The sequence below is a fragment of the Oncorhynchus kisutch genome, linkage group LG10, assembly GCF_002021735.2.
Source record: "Oncorhynchus kisutch isolate 150728-3 linkage group LG10, Okis_V2, whole genome shotgun sequence".
NCBI classification, from domain to species: domain Eukaryota; kingdom Metazoa; phylum Chordata; class Actinopteri; order Salmoniformes; family Salmonidae; genus Oncorhynchus; species Oncorhynchus kisutch.
Window position 1 is genome coordinate 44,913,672 of NC_034183.2, and position 21,406 is coordinate 44,935,077.

Consider the following 21,406-nt stretch of genomic DNA (forward strand, 5'->3'; position numbering starts at 1 on the left):
GCAAATGTATTAAAAGCACAGAAATACCTTTAGGTAAGTATTCAGACCCTTTGCTATGAGACTCAAAATAGAGCTCAGGTGCATCCCGTTTCCATTGATCATCCTTGAGATGTTTCCACAACTTGATTGGAGTCCACCGGGAAGGAATGTCTCGAGGCACAAATCTGGGGAAGGGTCCAAAAACATTTCTGCAGAAGTGAAGGTCCCTAAGAACACAGTGGCCTTCATCAATATTAAAGGGAAGAGGTTTGTAACCACCAAAACTATTTCTAGAACTGGCCGCCCAGCCAAAGTGAGCTATCTGGGGATGGCCTTGGTCAGAGATGTGACCAAAAACCTGCTGGTCACTGACAGACCTCCAGAGTTCCTCTGTGGAGATGGGAGAACCTTCCAAAAGGACAACCATCTCTGCAGCACTCCACCACTCAGGCCTTTACGGTAGAGTGGCCAGACGGAAAGATGACCGGAGCAAAGTACAGAGATCCTTAATGAAATCCTGCTCCAGAGTGCTCAGGACCTCAGACTGGGGCGAAGGTTTACCTTCCAACAGGAAACAACCCTAAGCACACAGCCAACAATGCAGGAGTGGCTTCAGGACATGTCTCTGAATGTCCTTGTTCCCCAGCCAGAGTCCGGACTTGAAGTCGAACAAACATCTCCGGAGAGACCTGAAAATAGCTGTGCAGCAACGCTCCCCATCCAACCTGACAGAGCTTGAGAGGATCTGCAGAGAATAATGGGAGAAACTGCCCAAATACAGGTGTGCCAAGCTTGTAGCATCATACCCAAGAAGACTTGAGGCTGTAATCACTGCCAAAGCTGCTTCAACAAAGTACTGCGTAAAAGGTCTGAATTAGGGATGCACGATATATCGGAAGCTAGCCACAATAAGGATTAGGAACAATAGTTGAATTTGCGGTTTGCCTTCAAAATAAAAGTATGTAATTGACAGTGATGAAAATGAAAACAAATAGTAGAATTATGCCATACTTTTATTTTGAAGGCTAACTGCAAAGTCCCACTATTGAGAATAATCCTTATTGTGGCTAGCTTCACATAGATGGGTCCAACCACCATCAATCAAATAAGAACAGTCTTATAAATTTTAGTTATTTTAGATGACACCGGGCTATATAGTTAGCTAGCTAACTATAGTTACTGAAACAGATGTCGTTTGGCTATGTTTTTGGGGAAGAACTAAAAAATGTTGCATTCATAAGCAAGCTGGCTTTTTTTCTTTATGACCACCACTGTAGGTGCGCGAGACAACTTTACCAGCATCATAGCATACGTATCGATGAATCGTTGCGACATGAAATACGAGTGATTGTGTAATAACTACGTAAGAAATTTATGAGCGAGTTAAATTATTATTATTTAATTATTTTGCAGTCATTCAGGTCCTGATTTGTCAACATTCTTATTTGACGTGTCGAATAGTGTTATTTGACACGTCAAAGACCTAAATGGCGTTCCATAGAAATCCTGGTGGAGAATGAAATGACTGAACAAATATACAACAAAACAGCACAGCAAGTCGGTGAAAGAAATAGGTTTTGATTATGTTTTACTGGTAATGGGGACAAACGTAAATGCCCCAAAAATTACTTTTTGGTCAGTGTGGTGTGTAAAAAAAAAAGGAATCTTGTTAATTTAGGTGTGTGTGTGTATATATAATTTATTGAAATGTATATACTGCTCAAAAAAATAAAGGGAACACTAAAATAACACATCCTAGATCTGAATGAATTAAATATTCTTATTAAATACTTTTTTCTTTACATTGAATTTACGTTGAATGTGCTGACAACAAAATCACAAAAATGGATCAATGGAAATCAAATTTATCAACCCATGGAGGTCTGGATTTGGAGTCACACTCAAAATTAAAGTGGAAAACCACACTACGGGCTGATCCAACTTTGATGTAATGTCCTTAAAACAAGTCTAAATGAGGCTCAGTAGTGTGTGTGGCCTCCCCGTGCCTGTATGACCTCCCTACAACGCCTGGGCATGCTCCTGATGAGGTGGCGGATGGTCTCCTGAGGGATCTCCTCCCAGACCTGAACTAAAGCATCCGCCAACTCCTGGACAGTCTGTGGTGCAACGTTGGTGGATGGAGCGAGACGTGATGTCCCAGATGTGCTCAATTGGATTCAGGTCTGGGGAACGGGCGGGCCAGTCCATAGCATCAATGCCTTCCTCTTGCAGGAACTGCTGACACACTCCAGCAACATGAGGTCTAGCATTGTCTTGCATTAGGAGGAACCCAGGGCCAACCGCACCAGCATATGGTCTCACAAGGGGTCTGAGGATCTCATCTCGGTACCTAATGGCAGTCAGGCTACCTCTGGCGAGCACATGGAGGGCTGTGCGGCCCCCCAAAGAAATGCCACCCAACACCATGACTGACCCACCGCCAAACCGGTCATGCTGGAGGATGTTGCAGGCAGCAGAACGTTCTCCACGGCATCTGCAGACTGTCACGTCTGTCACATGTGCTCAGTGTGAACCTGCTTTCATGTGTGAAGAGCACAGGGCTCCAATGGCGAATTTACCAATCTTGGTGTTCTCTGGCAAATGCCAAATGTCCTGCACGGTGTTGGGCTGTAAGCACAACACCCACCTGTGGACATCGGGCCCTCATACCACCCTCATGGAGTCTGTTTCTGACCGTTTGAGCAGACACATGCACATTTGTGGCCTGCTGGAGGTCATTTTGCAGGGCTCTGGCAGTGCTCCTCCTTGCACAAAGGCGGAGGTAGCGTTCCTGCTGCTGGGTTGTTGCCTCCCTACGGCCTCCTCCACATCTCCTGATGTACTGGCCTGTCTCCTGGTAGAGCCTCCATGCTCTGGACACTACGCTGACAGAGACAGCAAACCTTCTTGCCACAGCTCGCATTGATGTTCCATCCTGGATGAGCTGCACTACCTGAGCCACTTGTGTGGGTTGTAGACTCCGTCTCATGCTACCACTAGAGTGAAAGCACGGCCAGCATTCAAAAGTGACCAAAACATCAGCCAGGAAGCATAGGAACTGAGAAGTGGTCTGGTCACCACCTGCAGAACCACTCCTTTATTGGGGGTGTCTTGCTAATTGCCTATAATTTCCACCTGTTGTCTATTCCAATTGCACAACAGCATGTGAAATGTATTGTCAATCAGTGTTGCTTCCTAAGTGGACAGTTTGATTTCACAGAAGTGTGATTGACTTGGAGTTACATTGTGTTGTTTAAGTGTTCCCTTTATTTTTTTGAGCAGTGTATATTTATCTAGGCAAGTCAGTTAAGAACAAATTCTTATTTACAATGACGGCCTACCCCGGCCAAACCTGGACAACGCGGGGCCAATTGTGTGCCGCCCTATCACGGCCTGATATAATACTGCCTGGATTCGATGCCTCTTGCACTGCACATGCAGTGCCTTACACTGCTGCGTCCATGTGTTAACTATTTAACTGTACTAGAATGCTTAAAAGGCCGAAAAAGAAAATGTATATAACACCAGCATGTCGGAGGGAACACTGGCGACCGTTGTCAGCTTGCAGGCACCCGGCCTGCCACAAGGAGTCGCTAGAGTGCAATGGGGAAAGGAAATCCTGGCCAGAAGCTCCCAGTCAAGGCCAGCTGTGACACAGCCTGAGATCGAATCCGGGGCTGTAGTGACACCTCAAGCACGGCGATGCAGTGCTTTAGACCGCTGTGTCACTCCGGAGGCCCCGCTATAGTCCATTCTTACATATTCTGTTTGAGCTGCTTTTAAAAGCAACAGTCGAATTAAAAACATTTCCATAATAGCAAGCTATAACTGATGGTTTGGTTAACTAAACTGGCAAGTCTGTTTGTTTGGTTAGCAAGGCAACTACTGTAGCTATTGAGTAACTTGCTAGCTACTTCAGTCGATGTTGAAAACATTCATACCTGCAAATGAACACATTCCTAGCAGCAAATGTGTTAAATTATATAACCATGGTATTAAAGGGATAATCAACTCGGGGCTCTATGCGTTCTCTGGAAAATAATGCAACCGTCCAACGTCGTTTATCATTTTCCAAAAAATGCATAGCCTCTTGTTGATTATCCCTTACATATCACATGGCGCTGTACTTCCTTTAAAGTTAGACACCTTGGGTCATTTAAAAACACATATATATAGACTTAATGAAGTTAACACAATATGTATTAACAATTAGGGAATTTTCCCTAAAACAAAAACAAATTAAAAACCAGTTTAAACCATACGTTAATAGTTTTTTAAAAACATTTTAAAAAACAATACAAATACATTAAGTTTCAAGAAGTCCAGCAATGCAATTACATTGACAATTACAGGGCTGTGAATAGTTAGTTTAGCTTGTCTACCAAGATGCATGACAAAGTTAAGTGTTTTGTGAAGGCTCAATTTAATATGATTTATAAAGCCTTTATTAAGCAGCGTTAGTGCCACACTTTATAAAGTACAGGCTTATGTCGTATTTGACAGTGGGTTGTCACATTTGACAGTGGTTGTTATATCAGTTATGCCACCTTTATGAACACTTTAAAGCATGAGATATGGTAATAGGTGTGATTTATGTAGTGTTTATAAAGGCTTTATGAAGCATTTACAAGCTGCACGTCATTTAAAGAATGGTCACTTCCAATTCTTCTATCAAATGTGTCACACATTTGGAAATCAACTAAATGTATTTAACTTATTAGAAAATGTATTAAACTGAATGCATCAGCATTTTGTATTCTCTGAAAAGGCAATGACAAGGAATGCCTGTCTGTGTGTGTGTGTGCAGTGCCGGAGCGCATACATTACCGTTCAAAAGTTTGGGGTCACTTAGAAATGTCCTTGTTTTTGAAAGAATATTTTTTTGGTCCATTAAAATAACATCAAATTGATCAGAAATACAGTGTAGACATTAATGTTGTAAATGACTACTGTAGCTGGAAACGGCAGATTTTTTATGGAGTATCTACTTAGGCGTACAGAGGCCCATTATCAGCAACCATCACTCCTGTGTTCCAATGGCAAGTTGTTAGCTAATCCAAGTTTATCATCTTAAAAGGCTAATTGATCATTAGAAAACTCTTTTGCAATTATGTTAGCACAGCTGAAATCTGATGTGCTGATTAAAGAAGCAATAAAACTGGCCTTCTTTAGACTAGTTGAGTATCTGGAGCATCAGCATTTGTGGGTTCGATTACAGGCTCAAAATGGCCAGAAACAAATAACTTTCTTCTGAAACTAGTCAGTCTATTCTTGTTCTGAGAAATTGAGGATATTTCATGCAAGAAATTTCCAAGAAGCTGAAGATCTTGTACAACGCTGTGTTCTACTCCCTTCACAGAACAGCACAAACTGTCTCTAACCAGAAAGAAAGAATGGGAGGCACCGGTGCACAACTGAGCAAGAGGACAAGTACATTACTGGCTAGTTTGAGAAACAGACACTTCACAAGTCCTCATATATTTATTTATTTTGCGTGGAGCGCTAAGCCTTGGCTGGACATTTAACTCACTTATTTTTGGCTGTTTAAAAAATATATATATGTTGAAGTCAGAAGTTAAAATACTCCTTAGCCAAATACATTTAAACTCGGGTTTTCACAATTCCTGACATTTAATCCTAGTACAAATTCTGTTTTAGGCCAGTTAGGATCACCACTTTATTTTAAGAATGTAAATTGTCAAAATAATAGTAGAGAGAATGATTTATTTCAGCATTTATTTATTTCATCACATTACATGTGGGTCAAAAGTTTACATACACTCAATTAGTATTTGCTAGCATTGCCTTTCAATTGTTTAACTTGGATCAAAGGTTTCGGGTAGCCTTCCACAAACTTCCCACAATAAGTTGGGTGAATTTTGGCCCATTCCTCCAAACAGAGCTGGTTAACGGAGTCAGGTTTGTAGGCCTCCTTGCTCGCACACGTCTTTTCAGTTATGCCCAAAAATTATCTATAGGATTGAGGTCAGGGCTTTGTGATGGCCACTCCAATACCTTGACTTTATTGTCCTTAAGCCATTTTGCCACAACTTTGGAAGTATGCTTGTGGTCATTGTCCATTTGGAAGATCCATTTGCGACCAAGCTTTAACTTCATGACTGATGTCTTGAGATGTTGCTTCAATATATCCACATTATGTTCCTTCTCATGATGCCATCCCATTTTGTGAAGTGCACCAGTCCCTCCTGCAGCAAAGCACCTCCACAACATGATGCTGCCCACCCCCCGTGCTTCACGGTTGGGATGGTGTTCTTCGGCTTGCAAGCTTCCTCCTTTTTCCTCCAAACATAATGATGGTCATTATGGCCAAACAGTTCTATTTTTTTCTCTCCATCAGACCAGAGGACATTTCTCCAAAATATACGATCTTTGTCCCCATGTGCATTTGCCAACCGTAGTCTGGCTTTTTATGGCGGTTTTGGAGCAGTGGCTTCTTCCTTGCTGAGCGGCCTTTCAGGTTATGTCGATATAGGACTCGTTTTAATGTGGCTATAGATACCTTTGCACCCATTTCCTCCAGCATCTTCACAAGGTCCTTTGATGTTCTGGGATTTATTTGCACCTTTCGCACCAAAGTACATTAATCTCTAGGAGACAGAATGCGTATCCTTCCTGAGCGGTATGACAGCTGCCTGGTCCCATGGTGTTTATACTTGCGTACAATTGTTTGTACAGATGAATGTGGTACCTTCAGGCATTTGGAAATTGCTCCCAAGGATGAAACAGACTTGTGGAGGTTCTGAGGTATTGGCTGATTTCCTTAGATTTTCTCATGATGTCAAGCAAAAAGGCACTGAGTTTGAAGGTAGGCCTTCAAATACATCCACAGGTACACCTCCAATTGACTCAAATGACATCAATTACCCTATCAGAAGCTTCTAAAGACATTACATAATTTAGCACAGTCAGCTTAGTGTATGTAAACTTCAGACCCACTGGAATTGTGATACCGTGAATTATAAGTTAAATAATCTGTCTTTAAACAATTGTTGGAAAAATTACTTGTGTCATGCACAAAGTAGATGTCTTAACCGACTTGCCAAAACTATAGTTTGTTAATAACCTCTTAGGGGGCCCTTAAGCGCAAGTCCTGCTCGAATCCCATTAGCGGGATTGATTTGACAACATCCAGTGCAATTGCAGAACGCCAAATATAAACTACAGAAATATAAATATTCAACATTCCCGAAAATATAATGTAGTACATCAAAATAAAGCTTAACTTCTTGTTAATCCAGCCGCTGGGTCTGATTTCAAAAAGGCTTTACGGCGAAAGCACACCATGCAATTATCTGAGGACAGCGCCCCGCATACAAACACATGAAAATCATTTTTCAACCAGGCAGGTGCGACACAAAAGTCAGAAATAGCCATATAATAAATGCCTTACCTTTGCAAAAAGATGAAGATCTTCAATCTCTAGTGTCTGTGACACAATGAATGGTCATTTTGTTCAATAAATTCCTTCTTTATATCCCCAAAATGTCAATTTATTTGGCGCGTTTGATTCAGAAACATAGTGGTTCCAACATTACTACAACGTACCTAATAAGTTACCTGTAAACTTGGTCCAAACATTTCAAACAACGTTCCTAATCCAACCTCAGGTATCCTAAAATGTAAATAATCTATCAAATTTAAGACGGGATAAACAGAAAAATAAGAAAAATAACAGAGGGCACTCCTGTTCACGCGCACCAAAATTACTGGATTACAAAAGACAAACATCAAACAATTTATAAAAACTTGACATCTACTGGAAGCCATAGGAACTGCAATATGGGCCCTAAAAAAAATATCAGGATTCCCATTCAAAAAAACAAATTCCCTGGATGGCTTGTGCTCGGGGTTTTACCTGCCAAATCAGTTCTGTTATACTCACAGACATTATTTTAACAGTTTTAGAAACTTTTGTGTTTTCTATCCAATACTATCATTCATATCCTAGCTTCTGGGCCTGAGTAACAGGCAGTTTACTTTGGGCACGCTTTTCATCCGGATGTGAAAATACTGCCCCCTATCCCGAAGAAATTTTAAGAAGAAATTTGTATAGTGGTTGAAACATGAGTTTTAAATAACTCCAACCTTAAGTGTATGTAAACTTTCGACTTCAACTGTTATATATATATACACACACACTCACGCATTGGTTTCCAAAATTGCATTGGTATTCAATGCAATGGTGTAGTCCGAAGTATGTCAATTCTGATTAGCCAATGGGCTTTCATGAATTTTCAGGAGTTTCATATTATTAGTTCAGCGCAAGATGACCTGGCTCACCTCTCCCGCCAAATTCAAAACCAAGGCGGCACTGAAGATGAGAACATTGTTTTGACATGGCTAGCAGCTAGCAAGCCTTCTTTTGTTATTTAAAAAAGATCAGAGCGCAAAATGTCATCAGCAAAAAAAAAACAAGGCAGATATCTGCTCATTTATTGCCTCTTGGACAAAGGAATGTGGAATCTGTTTACTGAAGGCCCGGTCTGTTTGCGCTCTCTGTTGTAAAACTGTTTGTCGGACTGGAAGTGTACGGCATTATTTTGAAAATAGAAATGAGAAAAACTTCAAGGATGAAGCGAACAGGGCTGAAGGAATCAAGAAGGCCGTGTCCAGGTTGGAAAAGCAAAGCAGTGTATTTACAACTCAACATGCAGTCAAAAAATAATAATCAAGCTAGAGGAGAGCTACAAAGTTGCGCAGTGCATTGCTTAACATGGAAAACCATTTACTAAAATGGGGAATATATCAAGGAGGCTTTCCTCAGTAGTTCGCAAGTCTTTATTTGATGGATTGCCTGACAAAGACAATCGCCTCAGAGATTAAAAATAAAATAAAAAATACATGCTTGTGTCTACCAGAACTGTTGAATGGTGTGTTACCAAGATGGTTGAGGAGCAGAAAACTAAAAGACGCACCTGTTTTTAGTGTGGCTCTTGAGAATGTGGATGTGAATGACATTCCCACATCTGGCAGTTGTTGCAAGAGCTGTTTTGCCTAATGCCCATGCATGGTACTACAAAAGGGGAAGATGTAGCAAAAGCATTCACAGATCATTTTGAGGAGAGGGGTGTCAAAATTAAAAACATATTCGCTATTACAACTGATGATGCCCATGCTATGGTGGGGAAACATAAAGGACTCACAAAGCTGATTAAAAATAAGATTGGCCAACCCATGCTTAAATGTCACTATCATCCACCAAGAGAATCTGGGTTCCAAGTTCAAACCCTTGGTGCTAATGGACATCGCATCTGTTTAGTGAGCTTTGGAATTCTTCCGTATGTGGGCATTTAGATATTCAGTCGACACAATTAGTTGTAATGCACATATGAAAATCATAACTGGCAGGCAGATCGTGAGATAAGATATATTGTAAATTGGCACTCCACACAAAAAAGGTTGCCGACCCCTGATCTAGGCCTATGTGCTAGCTAACAAGGTAGAACAATTTAATTTATGAACACACCCTCCTGTCAATATCCAACAGTTTGAACACCATGCTAGCCTGTCCACATTGTTTAGATGTTTAAATCAAGTGGCTGGATAAGATGCTTATTTCTCAGAATGCCAATTCCTTATATAAATGCTTATTTTTATGCTCATTGCACATTTATAAAACACAGACAAGACAGCTAGCACATAACAGTCTGTAGCTAAAATGCTGCTAGTGGCACATGGTGCCACGTGTGACAGAAACTGAGCATTCATTTTCCAGAAACAAATGTTCATTGATACTCCCGGTCTGCTCGCTGTCAATTGAGTCATAAAAAGGGTATAGTTAGAAAGGTTATGTTCTCCTCTACTACGGTAAAATAATGTCCCAATGTGTTTTGATGTCCATATGACTGATTCTGTTGGACAAACCCTGAAATACAAATACCCAATTGAAACTGCTTGCTGTCAGAGAGGAAAAAGTGATCTTTCATCTGTGTTGTTGTGAGTGGCAGGGGCTTGGTGTATGAGTGGGATGGTGCACAAAGCACAGAAGGAGCGAAGGAGACGAGACCAAAAAGACCAAATGAGAACAAGCGGACAAATGCTAAAAAAATATATAATAAAAATAATATTTCATTCTTGTGATCCAGGCTTTTGGAATTTCATGCTAAAACATAAATTAAAATGTATCAAATTACTTTGATATATCGCCAAGCCCTATCATACACACACAGACCCGTACATGAACTGATTCAAATACAGACACACACACAGATCCATCACACATACAGATAAGAGGTGAAAGGTGACATCCAGGCATCCAGGCAGAGCGCAAGTTCTTCTATATTTAACATCATAACCTTATCTAAATCGTCAAGTTGGCATAGGTAACAAATGAAATTGGATGAAAATGCCAAGCAATTAGGCCTGGACCTTCATACATTCACATATGCCAACTGAACATATCAGATGTATCAGGAAATGACCAAAGAAAACATGTGGGCTACCAATGTTTGAGATATAATCATTTATATACAGTACTCTTTTTTGTGTGTTATTTACCATTCTTTCAAGAATACTTTAAGTATCTAAAAAAGGCCACTTACTTCTCTGGCAGTGGTTCTGAGTCCAGCAGCGCTCTCCAAAGTGTCCATTGATGGTAGTCTGAGGACAGGTGGTCTTCCCATAGGCCGTGCCTGGGCACACATCCCCACACTCCCGGTCATTCTTATTGGCCACGATGTAATTGTCCTCCACTGTGTCCAGGATCTTGGACCAGTCCAGGGTGGAGAGGTAGCAGAGGTCCGGGTTCTTCTCCACCCTCACGGCTCCCCGGGTGATGTTCATGAGGCTCTGGAGCCCCAGCTCCTTAAGGTCCACCATCTCAAACAGAACCAGGGCGTAGTTGAAGAACAGGTTGTTGCCTCGGATCACCGTCAGGTTGGGGAACAGATTGCTGAGGGACTCTAGACCATAGACCCTAAATAGGAGGAGGAAGTCGGTGACAACGGTCAGCTTGGGGTAGCTGAGGCCCCTGAAGTCCTCGGGCTTGGCCTTGAACATGAGGAGGATCTTCAAGTAGCCCTCAATTACTGTGCAGTTCTCTAATAACTGCAGGTTGGTCACATTGTTACGGATATCCTTACTCTGACAGACTGGGGGAAATAGAGCAGGATAAAAAGAGAAGAGAAGACATGTCAGTAGCTGCATAGTAGTAGTGCATTGTATTACTTAGTCATTTTCAGGAACATTCAAACATTCAGCTGATTCAAGACAGAAATGTAAATAAATTGACATAACATTGGGTTAGGGTTGGTTTATTAACAGGATGAGTGTAAAATTGTGTGCTAAAAAAACACAAGAGGTAGATAAAACACTAATACATTACACACAAGGAATCTGAGCAATTCATAAAACTGCTGCATCCTCTAAGCTACTACTGCACGGCACCGCAACACCACACAAGCTGAGGGCCAGTCAACCCATTTACCTGTGACTATATTCATGATTATAGTTGCAAAGGGTCAGAAACCTTCCGGTAAATTTCCATGTGAAGTTAAGCCTGGGAATTTGGGGAATGTTGCTTAAATTCATCAAAAAAGTTCGCATATAACAGTGATCATTTTTTGTGGGATATACAATTCTAGGTCTTGTGGCATATTTTGGTTAAACTATCCCCAATTCAATGGAATTGCAGCCCTCTGCATGCACAGTGGATTCTTCCATCACATGTGCAGTGCACTATTCCATCACATGTACAGCTGATTCTCAAGCTCTTGCACACTAATGAGATGCTATTGAGCCCACACTACTACATTGTCTAAGTCAAGTACCACATGCTTTCTGGTATGTTTTGATTACAATACTGGGTGGGGTGAATATATTTTATATGACATACAAGTTTTTTTGTTAACTAGTAAATAGTAGCCTACAGCAAAGTGTGTTTAAATAATTTCTAACTTGTTAAACATTTCTGCTAGTTAGTTTGTATGGGTTTCAGCTTGCTTGAGCCTGCTAACTGAGTGTTAACTTCTCTAGGGTAGGGTGCAGCATTTGGAATTTGGATGAAACGCGTGCCCAAATTAAACTGCCTTCTACTCAGCCCCAGAAGATAGGATATGCATATAATTGGTATATTTGGATAGAAAACACTAAAGTTTCCAAAACTGTTAAAATAGTGTCTGTGAGTATAGCAGAACTGATTTGGCAGGCGGAAACCTGAGAAAAATCCATTCCGGAAGAAGGATTTTTGTTGTTGTTGTAGTTTTCTATTCAATGCCATTACATTATCCATTGACTAGGACTCAAATTGCAGTTCCTATGCCTAGATGTCAACAGTCTTTAGAAATAGTTTCAGGCTTGTATTCTGAAAAATGAGGGAGTAAGAGCAGTCGGAATAAGTGGACCCTGCCGTGTCACAGAGCTTTTTCATGCGCGCGACCAAGAGAGTGCCTTTGTTGTTTACCTTTTATATTGATGACGATATTGTCCGGTTTAAATATTATCGATTATTTAGGCTAAAAACAACCTGAGGATTGAATATAAACATCGTTTGACATGTTTCTATGAGCTTTACGGATACAATTTGGATTTTTTTTGTCTGCCTGTTGTTGTGACTGCGTTTGAGCCTGTGGATTACTGAAAAAAACAAGAACAAAACTGAGGTTTTTGGATATAAAGAGAGACTATGAACAAAAGGACCATTTAATGAATAAATGAATGTCTGAGTGCAACCATATGAAGATCATCAAAGGTAATGATTCATTTTCTCACTAGCATCCCACATACCCTAGAGAGGTTAACTTCTTCGATATAGGGGGCGCTCTTTTAATTTTTGGATAAAAAAAACTTTCCCATTTTAAACAAGATATTTTGTCACGAAAAGATACTCGACTATGCATATAATTGACAGCTTTGGAAAGAAAACACTCTGACGTTTCCAAAACTGCAAAGATATTATCTGTGAGTGCCACAGAACTGATGCTACAGGCGAAACCAAGATTCAATTTCAAACAGGAAATGCCCCAGATTCTGAAGGCGCTGTGTTCCAATGTCTCCTTATATGGCCGTGTATGCGCCAGGAATGAGCCTACACTTTCTGTCGTTTCCCCAAGGTGTCTGCAGCATTGTGACGTATTTGTAGGCATATCATTGGAAGATTGACCATAAGAGACTACATTTACCAGGTGCCCGCTTGGTGTCCTCCGTCGAGGAATATGTAATATGTACATATAGGTAGAGTTATTAAAGTGACTATGCAAAGATAATAACAGAGTAGCAGCAGCGTAGCCTAGTGGTTAGAGCGTTGGACTAGTAACCGGAAGGTTGCGAGTTCAAACCCCCGAGCTGACAAGGTACAAATCTGTCGTTCTGCCCCTGAACAGGCAGTTAACCCATTGTTCCCAGGCCGTCATTGAAAATAAGAATATGTTCTTAACTGACTTGCCTGGTTAAATAAAGAAGAGGGGGGCAATGCAAATAGTGTGGTTAGCCATTTGATTAGTTCAGGAGTCTTATGGCTTGGGGCTAGAAGCTGTTTAGAAGCCTCTTGGACCTAGACTTAGCGCTCTGGTCCCGCTTGCCGTGAGGTAGCAGAGAGAACAGTCGATGTCTAGGGTGGCTGGGGTCTGACAATATTTAGGGCCTTCCTCTGACACCGCCTGGTATAGAGGTCCTGGATGGCAGGAAGCTTGGCCCCTGTTCAGGTGTTGAGTATATCCTTCCCATCCGACTCATTAAAGAACAATTATTAGTCCAATTCGAGGTGATTAATCACTGTTCTGATGTCCAGAAGCTATTTTCGGTCAAGAGACGGTAGCAGCAACATTAAGAACAAAATAAGATAAAAACCATGCAAAAATAAATAAAATAGCATGGTTGGTTAAGAGACAATAAAACGTCAGCCATCATCTCCGGCGCCATCATCAACAGAGGTAACTCAGTCTTCCTTTCCTGTCATTTCTCTTTGCTTATTTGAGCTGTTCTTGCCATAATATGGACTTGTTTTTTTTACCAAATAGGGCTCTCCCCTACCATGTCACAAAACAACTGATTGGCTCAATGCATTAATTCCACAAATTAACTTAATGCACACCTGTTAATTGAAATGCATTCTAGGTGACTGCCAAGACTGTGCAAAGCGGTCATCAAGGCAAAGGGTGGCTACCTTTGGCTTAAGAGGGTGTGAACAATGCTGAATGGGTGTGGACAACTTAGAGCTCTCCAGTATGTGTACCAAAACATTCAAGGGCCATTTTCTCAAAAGTGGGGTTAAGTTCAAAGCAGAATTACTCTCCCATTGCTCCTCCACTGTAGGGTATTATATACAACTTTCTAGCTATGAGTGTAACCTGAAAATTAGCTGTTATTGGCAGAGAGGAGGGCACACTGTTATTGGTCTATTAACTTATACCGCCTGGTGATGTCAAAAGGCAGTCCAAAAAGCCCACCCAGTCAAACAAGCTGACATTCTTTTCAGACAGCTATTAACCTAAAGGTGCATTGTCAAATTTTTAACAATTAGGAGGTGAACCTTGGAAAATAATTTACTATTCAAAAAATTACATTTTTTCAGATGTCCGGTGTTTATTTAGAACCTAACGGACAACTAGGAAAAGCTCACCAAATTGTTCAGCTGTCTGACCCGACAAATACATGTTCCCACCAGCACAAGGTGAAGTCTCTTCCTCTAAACATTACATCTTTAATGCTAGGCAGGAAGTTAAGTGATGTGGCTAATAAACTGTTCCTTCCCCCTTAAATGTGACCTTACCTGGGTCCCCATTCCTCACTAATCCACAGCTATCCACCCTTGGTGACCGCAACCATGTGATTGCCTTTCCTTTACTCAGTAACATTCCAAGCCCCTGGCTCATATACAACCTTAATTGACCCCCCATATACATTCCTCCTACAGATAACCATTAACTTCTGGTGTAGCAAGTATTTAAAATTACAACCCAACAACTGAAACCAGACTGTGGCCCTTCTCCGTCACATAGGATACCTGATGTCTATCAATAACATGTTCTGCATTCCCCTCTCTCCCGCAGTACCATGAACAAGGATATTATAGTTTAGAAGTCAGAACCCATCACTGGATAGTCGACAGTCATAAATTACTATTTACTCTCGATCAATCAGAATGAAGCAAATGCGCATTAAATCAAATCAAGGTTTGTCACGTGCGCCGAATACAACAGGTGGAGTAGACCTTACAGTGACTCTAACCAATAGTGCAAAAAGGGTATTAGGTGAAAAATAGGTAGGTAAAAAAATATAAAAATAAAAAAGACAGGCTACAGTAGCGAGGCTATACACTGACACCAGTTAGTCAGGCTGGTTGAGGTAGTATGTGACTATGCATATATGATGAACAGACAGTAGCATAAAAGAGGGGTTGGCGGGTGGTGGGTGGGACAATGCAGACATCCCGGTTAGCCGATGTGCGGGAGCACTGGTTGGTCGGCCCAATTGATAAACATGGCAGAGGTAAACAGTGGTCATGCTGCTTTTCTCTGGAAGTTTGGCTAACAACAGTTAGAGAAGTCTGATTTTCAACATGATAGAACTGAGTCTCTTACAAAACCCTGATGCCGTTGACGTTACCAGGAGCCACTAGGACCAGTGGAAGAAAAATAGCCCAATAACATCAAAGATCCACCACCATATTTTACAGTAGGTATGGGGTTATTTTCTGCTTATGCATCCTTACTTCAACACCAAACCCACCATCACCACCATCTTTGGCGTGGCCAAAGAGATACATTTTCATGTCAACCAACAAAAGGTAAATGCCTGGAGTTAGCTAAACGGCATTGGCACTTGGATTGGAATCGATGCTATGGTCAGATGACATGAAAGTGCAGTGTATTCCACAAGTACCTGAAGTAGCCAGTCAAATAGAAAATGTACTCAAGGCAAAACAAAATTGCAGAAAGACCTACACTACCGTTCTAAAGTTAGTTGTCTGCAAACTTGATGAATGAGTTTGAGGCGTGCATGGCCACACAGTCATTGGTGAACAGGGAGGTCAGAGAGGGCTGAGAACGCACCCTTGTGGGGCCCCAGTGTTGAGGATCAGCAGGGTGGAGATGTTTCCTACCTTCACTACCTGGGGGAAGCCTGTCAGAAAGTCCAGGACCCAGTTGCACATGGCGGGGATGAGATTAGAGGTCGACCGATTATGATTTTTCGTTTACCGATTATTGGAGGACCAAAAAAAGCCGATACCGATTTTTAAAAAAAATGTAATAATGACAATTACAACAATACTGAATGAACACTTATTTGAACTTAATATAATACAATCAATAAAATCAAGTTAGCCTCAAATAAATAATGAAACATGTTCAATTTGGTTTAAATAACGCAAAAACTAAGTGTTGGAGAAGAAAGTAAAAGTGCAATATGTGCCATGTAAGAAAGCTAACGTTTCAGTTCCTTGCTCAGAACATGAGAACATATGAAAGCTGGTGGTTCCTTTTAACATGAGTCTTCAATATTCCCAGGTAAGAAGTTTTAGGTTGTAGTTATTATAGGAATTATAGGACTATTTCTCTCTATACCATTTGTATTTCATATACCTTTGACTATTGGATGTTCTTATAGGCACTTTAGTATTGACAGTGTAACAGTGTAACAGTATAGCTTCCGTCCCTCTCCTCGCCCCTACCTGGGCTCGAACCAGGAACACATCGACAACAGCCACAATCAAAGCAGCGTTACCCATGCAGAGCAAGGGGAATAACTACTCCAAGTCTCAGAGCGAGTGACGTTTGGAACGCTATTAGCGCACACCCCGCTAACTAGCTAGCCATTTCACATCAGTTACACCAGCCTAATCTCAGGAGTTGAAGGGCTTGAAGTCATAAACAGCGCAATGCTTGAAGCACAGCAAAGAACTGCTGGCAAAATGCAAGAGTGCTGTTTGAATGAATGCTTACGAGCCTGCTGGTGCTTACCATCGCTCAGTCAGACTGCTCTATGAAATCAAATACTTAATTATAACATAATAACACACAGAAATACGAGCCTTAGGTCATTAATATGGTCGAATCCGGTAACTATCATCTCGAAAACAAGACGTTTATTCTTTCAGTGAAATATGGAACCGTTCCGTACGGTTGGCATCCATAAGTCTAAATATTCCTGTTACATTGCACAACCTTCAATGTTATGTCATAATTACGTAAAATTCTGGCAAATTAGACAGCCCAAACTGTTGCATATGCCCTGACTCTGCGTACAATGAACGCAAGAGAAGTGACAATTTCACCTGGTTAATATTGCCTGCTAACCTGGATTTCTTTTAGCGAAATATGCAGATTTAAAAATATATACTTCTGTGTATTGATTTTAAGAAAAGCATTGATGTTTATGGTTACGTACACATTGGAGCACGGACAGTCCTTTTTCGCGAATACACACCACATCGATTATTTGCAACGCAGGACATGCTAGATAAACTTGCAATATCATCAACCATGTGTAGTTAACTAGTGATTATCATTGATTGTTTTTTTATAAGATAAGTTTAATGCTAGCTAGCAACTTACCTTGGCTTACTGCATTCGCGTAACAGGCAGGCTCCTCGTGGAGTGCAATGAGGCAGGTGGATCGAGCGTTGGACAAGTTAACTGTAAGGTTGCAAGATTGAATCCCTGACCTGACAATAATAAGATAATAATAAGAATGTGAAAATAAGAATGTGTTCTTAACTTACTTGCCTAGTTAAATAAAGATTAAATAAAGGTGTAAAAATAATAATAATTAAAACGGCCAAATCGGTGTCCAAAAACACAGATTTCCGATTGTTATGAAAACTTGAAATCGGACCTAATTAAATAGGCCATTACAATTAATCGGCCGACCTCTAGTTGAGACCCAGGGTCTCGAGCTTAATGACGAGTTTGGAGGGTACCATGGTGTTAAATGCTGAGCTGTAGTCAATAAACAGCATTCTTACATAGGTATTCTTCTTGTCCAGATGGGACATGGCAGTGTGAAGGCGATTGCATCGTCTGTGGTCTCTCAAAAATAGTTTCTCATAGCATTTCATGATGACAGACGTGAGTGCTACAGGGCGATAGTCATTTAATTCAGTTACTTTAGCTTTCTTGGGAACAGGAAAAATGGTGGCCATCTTAAAGCATGTGGGCACAGCAGACTGGGATAGGGATTGATTGAATATGTTTGTAAACACACCAGCCAGCTGGTCTGCGCATGCTCTGAGGATGCGCCTCAGAGCATGCGCAGACCAGCTGGCTGGTGTGTTTACAAACATATTCAATCAATCCCTATCCCAGCCTTGCGAGGGTTAACACGTCTAAATGTTTTACTCACGTTGGCCACGGTGAAGGAGAGCCCACAGGCTTTGGTAGCGGCCCGTGTCAGTGAAACTGTATTGTCCTTAACGAGAGCAAAGAAGTTGTTTAATTTGTCTGGGAGCAAGACATCGATGACCGCAATGGGGCTGGTTTTCTTGTTGTAATCCGTGATTGACTGTAGACCCTGTCACATACGTCTCGCGTCTGAGCCGTTGAATTGCAACTCCACTTTGTCTCTATACTGACTGTTTGATTGCTTTGCGGAGGGAATAGCTACACTGTTTGTAGTCGGTCATGTTTCCAGTCGCCTTGACATGATTAAAAGCGGTGGTTCGCGCATTCAGTTTTGCGCGAATGCTGCCATCAATCCATGGTTTATGGTTAGGGAAGGTTATAATAGTCACAGCGGGTACAACATCACCGATGCACTTGCTAATAAACTCGCTCACCGAGTCAACGTAAATGTCAATGTGATTGTCTGAGGCTACCCGGAACATATCCCAGTCCACGTGATCGAAGCAATCTTGAAGCGTGGAATCCGATTGGTCAGACCAGCGTTGGATAGACCTGAGCACGGGCGGTTGCTGTTTTAGTTTCTGTCTACAGGCTGGGTGCAACAAAATGGAGTCATGGTCAGATTTGCCGAAGGAAGGGCGGGGGAAGGCTTTCTATGCATCGCGGAAGTTAGAATAGCAATGGTCCAGAATGCTACCAGCTCATGTTGCGCATGCGATATGTTGATGGGATTTAGGAGGCCTTGTTCTCAGATTAGTTTTGTTAAAGTCCCCAGCTACAATAAATGGAGCCTCATTATATTTGGTTTCCAGTTTACATAGAGTCCAGTGAAGTTCTTACAGTCTCCGTTGAGGTACCTACTTGGGGGGAGAGGTGGGGGGGATATACACGGCTGTGACTATAATCGAAGAGACTTCTCTTGGTAGACAATGCGGTCGGCAATTGATTGTAAGAAATTCTAGGTCAGAAAAACAAAGGGACTTGAGTTCCTGTATGTTATGATTACACCATGTGTCGTTAATCATAAGGCATACACCCCCACATTTCCTTTTACCAGAGAGATGTTTGTTTCTGTTGGCGCGATGTGTGAAGAAAGCAGGTGGCTGTACCGACTGACAACATATCCCAGGTGAGCCATTTTTCTGTGAAACAGAATGTTTACAATCTCTGATGTCCCTCTGGAAGGCAAATCGTGCCCTAATTTTGTCCACCTTGTTGTTTAGAGATTAGACATTGGCGAGTAATATGCTCGGAAGCGGTGGATGGTGCGCTCGCCTTCTAAGTCTGATCAGTAGGCCACTCTGTCTGCCTCTCCTGCGGTGACCGCATTGTTTTGGGTCGGCCTTTGGGATAAGATCCCATGTCGCGGGTGGAGGTCCGAACAAAGGATCTGCTTTGGAAAGACGTATTCCTGGTGATAATGTTGCAAAGTTGACATTGTTTTTATATCTACTAGTTCTTCCCGGCTATAATGTAATAACACTTGAGATTTTCTGGGATAACAACGTAAGAAATACATTTTTTATTTTTTATTACTGAATAGTTTTCCTAAGGACCTGAAGCGAGGCGACCATCTCTGTAAATCACTGAAAATCTTTCCCAGCCGCTGAAAAACATCCCCACGGGGGATGCTGCCAACACCATGCTTCACCATAGGGATGGTGCAAGGTTTCCTCCAGACGTGATGTTTGGCATTCAGGCCAAAGAATTCAATCTGGAAGGTTCTCCAACCGCCCCAGAGGAACTCTGGAGCTCTGTCAGAGTGCCCATCAGGTTTTTTGTTACCTCACTGACCAAAGTCCTTTTCTCCCGATTGCTCAGTTTGGCCGGGTGGCTAGCTCTAGGAAGACTCTTGGTGTTTCCAAACTTCTTCCATTTAAGAATGATGGAGGCCACCTAGTTCTTGGGGAGCTTCAATGCTGCAGAAATGTTTTGGTACCCTTCCCCAGATGTATGTCTGCACAATCCTGTCTCGGTGCTCTGCGGACGATTCATTCAACCTCATGGCTTGGTTTTTGCTCTGACGTGCACCTTATATAGACAGCTGTGTGCCTTTCCAAATCATGTCCAATCAATTGAATATACCACAGGTGGACTCCAATCAAGTTGTAGAAATATCAAGGATGATCAATGGAAACAGGATGCACCTGTGCTCAATTGAGTCTTACATAAGAATTCAGACCCTTTGATTAAGTTCTATCATTTAACATTTTGCTTTGTTATTGTTGGGTATTGTGATTAGATTGAGAATTATTTCATTCATTTTAGATTAAGGTTGTAATGTAACAAAATGTGGAGATTTGCGGGACTGGTAACGGATAAAGACTGACTAATGCAGTTCTTGAGTAGACATTAGAGGTTGACCAATTAATCGGAATGGCCTATTAATTACTGCCAATTTCAAGTTTTCATAAATCGGAAATCGGTAGTTTTGGGGGCGCCGATTTGCCATTTTTTTCCTTTCTTTTTTAAATCTTTATTTAACTAGGCAAGTCAGTTAAGAACACATTCATATTTTCAATGACGGCCTAGGAACGGTGGGTTAACTGCCTCGTTCAGGGGCAGAAAGACAGATTTTCACCTTGTCAGCTCGGAGGATCCAATCTTGCAACCTTAAAGTTAACTAGTTCAACACAATAACGACCTGCCTCGCTCTCGTTGCACTCCACAAGGAGACTGCCTGTTGCACAAATACAGTAAGCCAAGGTAAGTTGCTAGCTAGCATTAAACTTATCTTATAAAAAACAATCAATCATAACTACACATGGTTGATGATATTACTAGATATTATCAAACGTTTCCCGTGCGTGTCCTGTGTTGCATATAATCTGACTGAGCATACAAGCATACACGTGTCTAAGTATCGTGCGTTTTGCCAGCAGCTCTTTGTTGTGCGTCAAGCATTGAGCTGTTTATGACTTCAAACCTATCAACTCCCGAGATGAGGCTGGTGTAACCGAAGTGAAATGGCTGGCCAGTTAGCGCGCGCTAATAGCGTTTCAAACTTCACTCGCTCTGAGCCTTGGAGTGGTTGTTCCCCTTGCTCTGCATGGGTAACGCTGCTTCGATGTGGTGGCTGTTGTCGTTGTGTTGCTGGTTCGAGCCCAGGGAGGTGTGAGGAGAGGGAC

At 41.6% G+C, this 21,406-nt stretch overlaps 1 protein-coding gene across 1 annotated transcript in view; it reads right to left on the reverse strand.

The window, feature by feature from the left end:
* The window catches only part of LOC109898192 (insulin receptor), a 116,043-nt gene that overhangs the window by 63,585 nt on the left and 31,052 nt on the right, over positions 1-21,406 (reverse strand). The window contains exon 2 of the mRNA XM_020493055.2: positions 10,542-11,090. Within this exon, the coding sequence (XP_020348644.1) occupies positions 10,542-11,090 (549 nt within the window). The remainder of the gene's footprint in view (positions 1-10,541; positions 11,091-21,406) is intronic.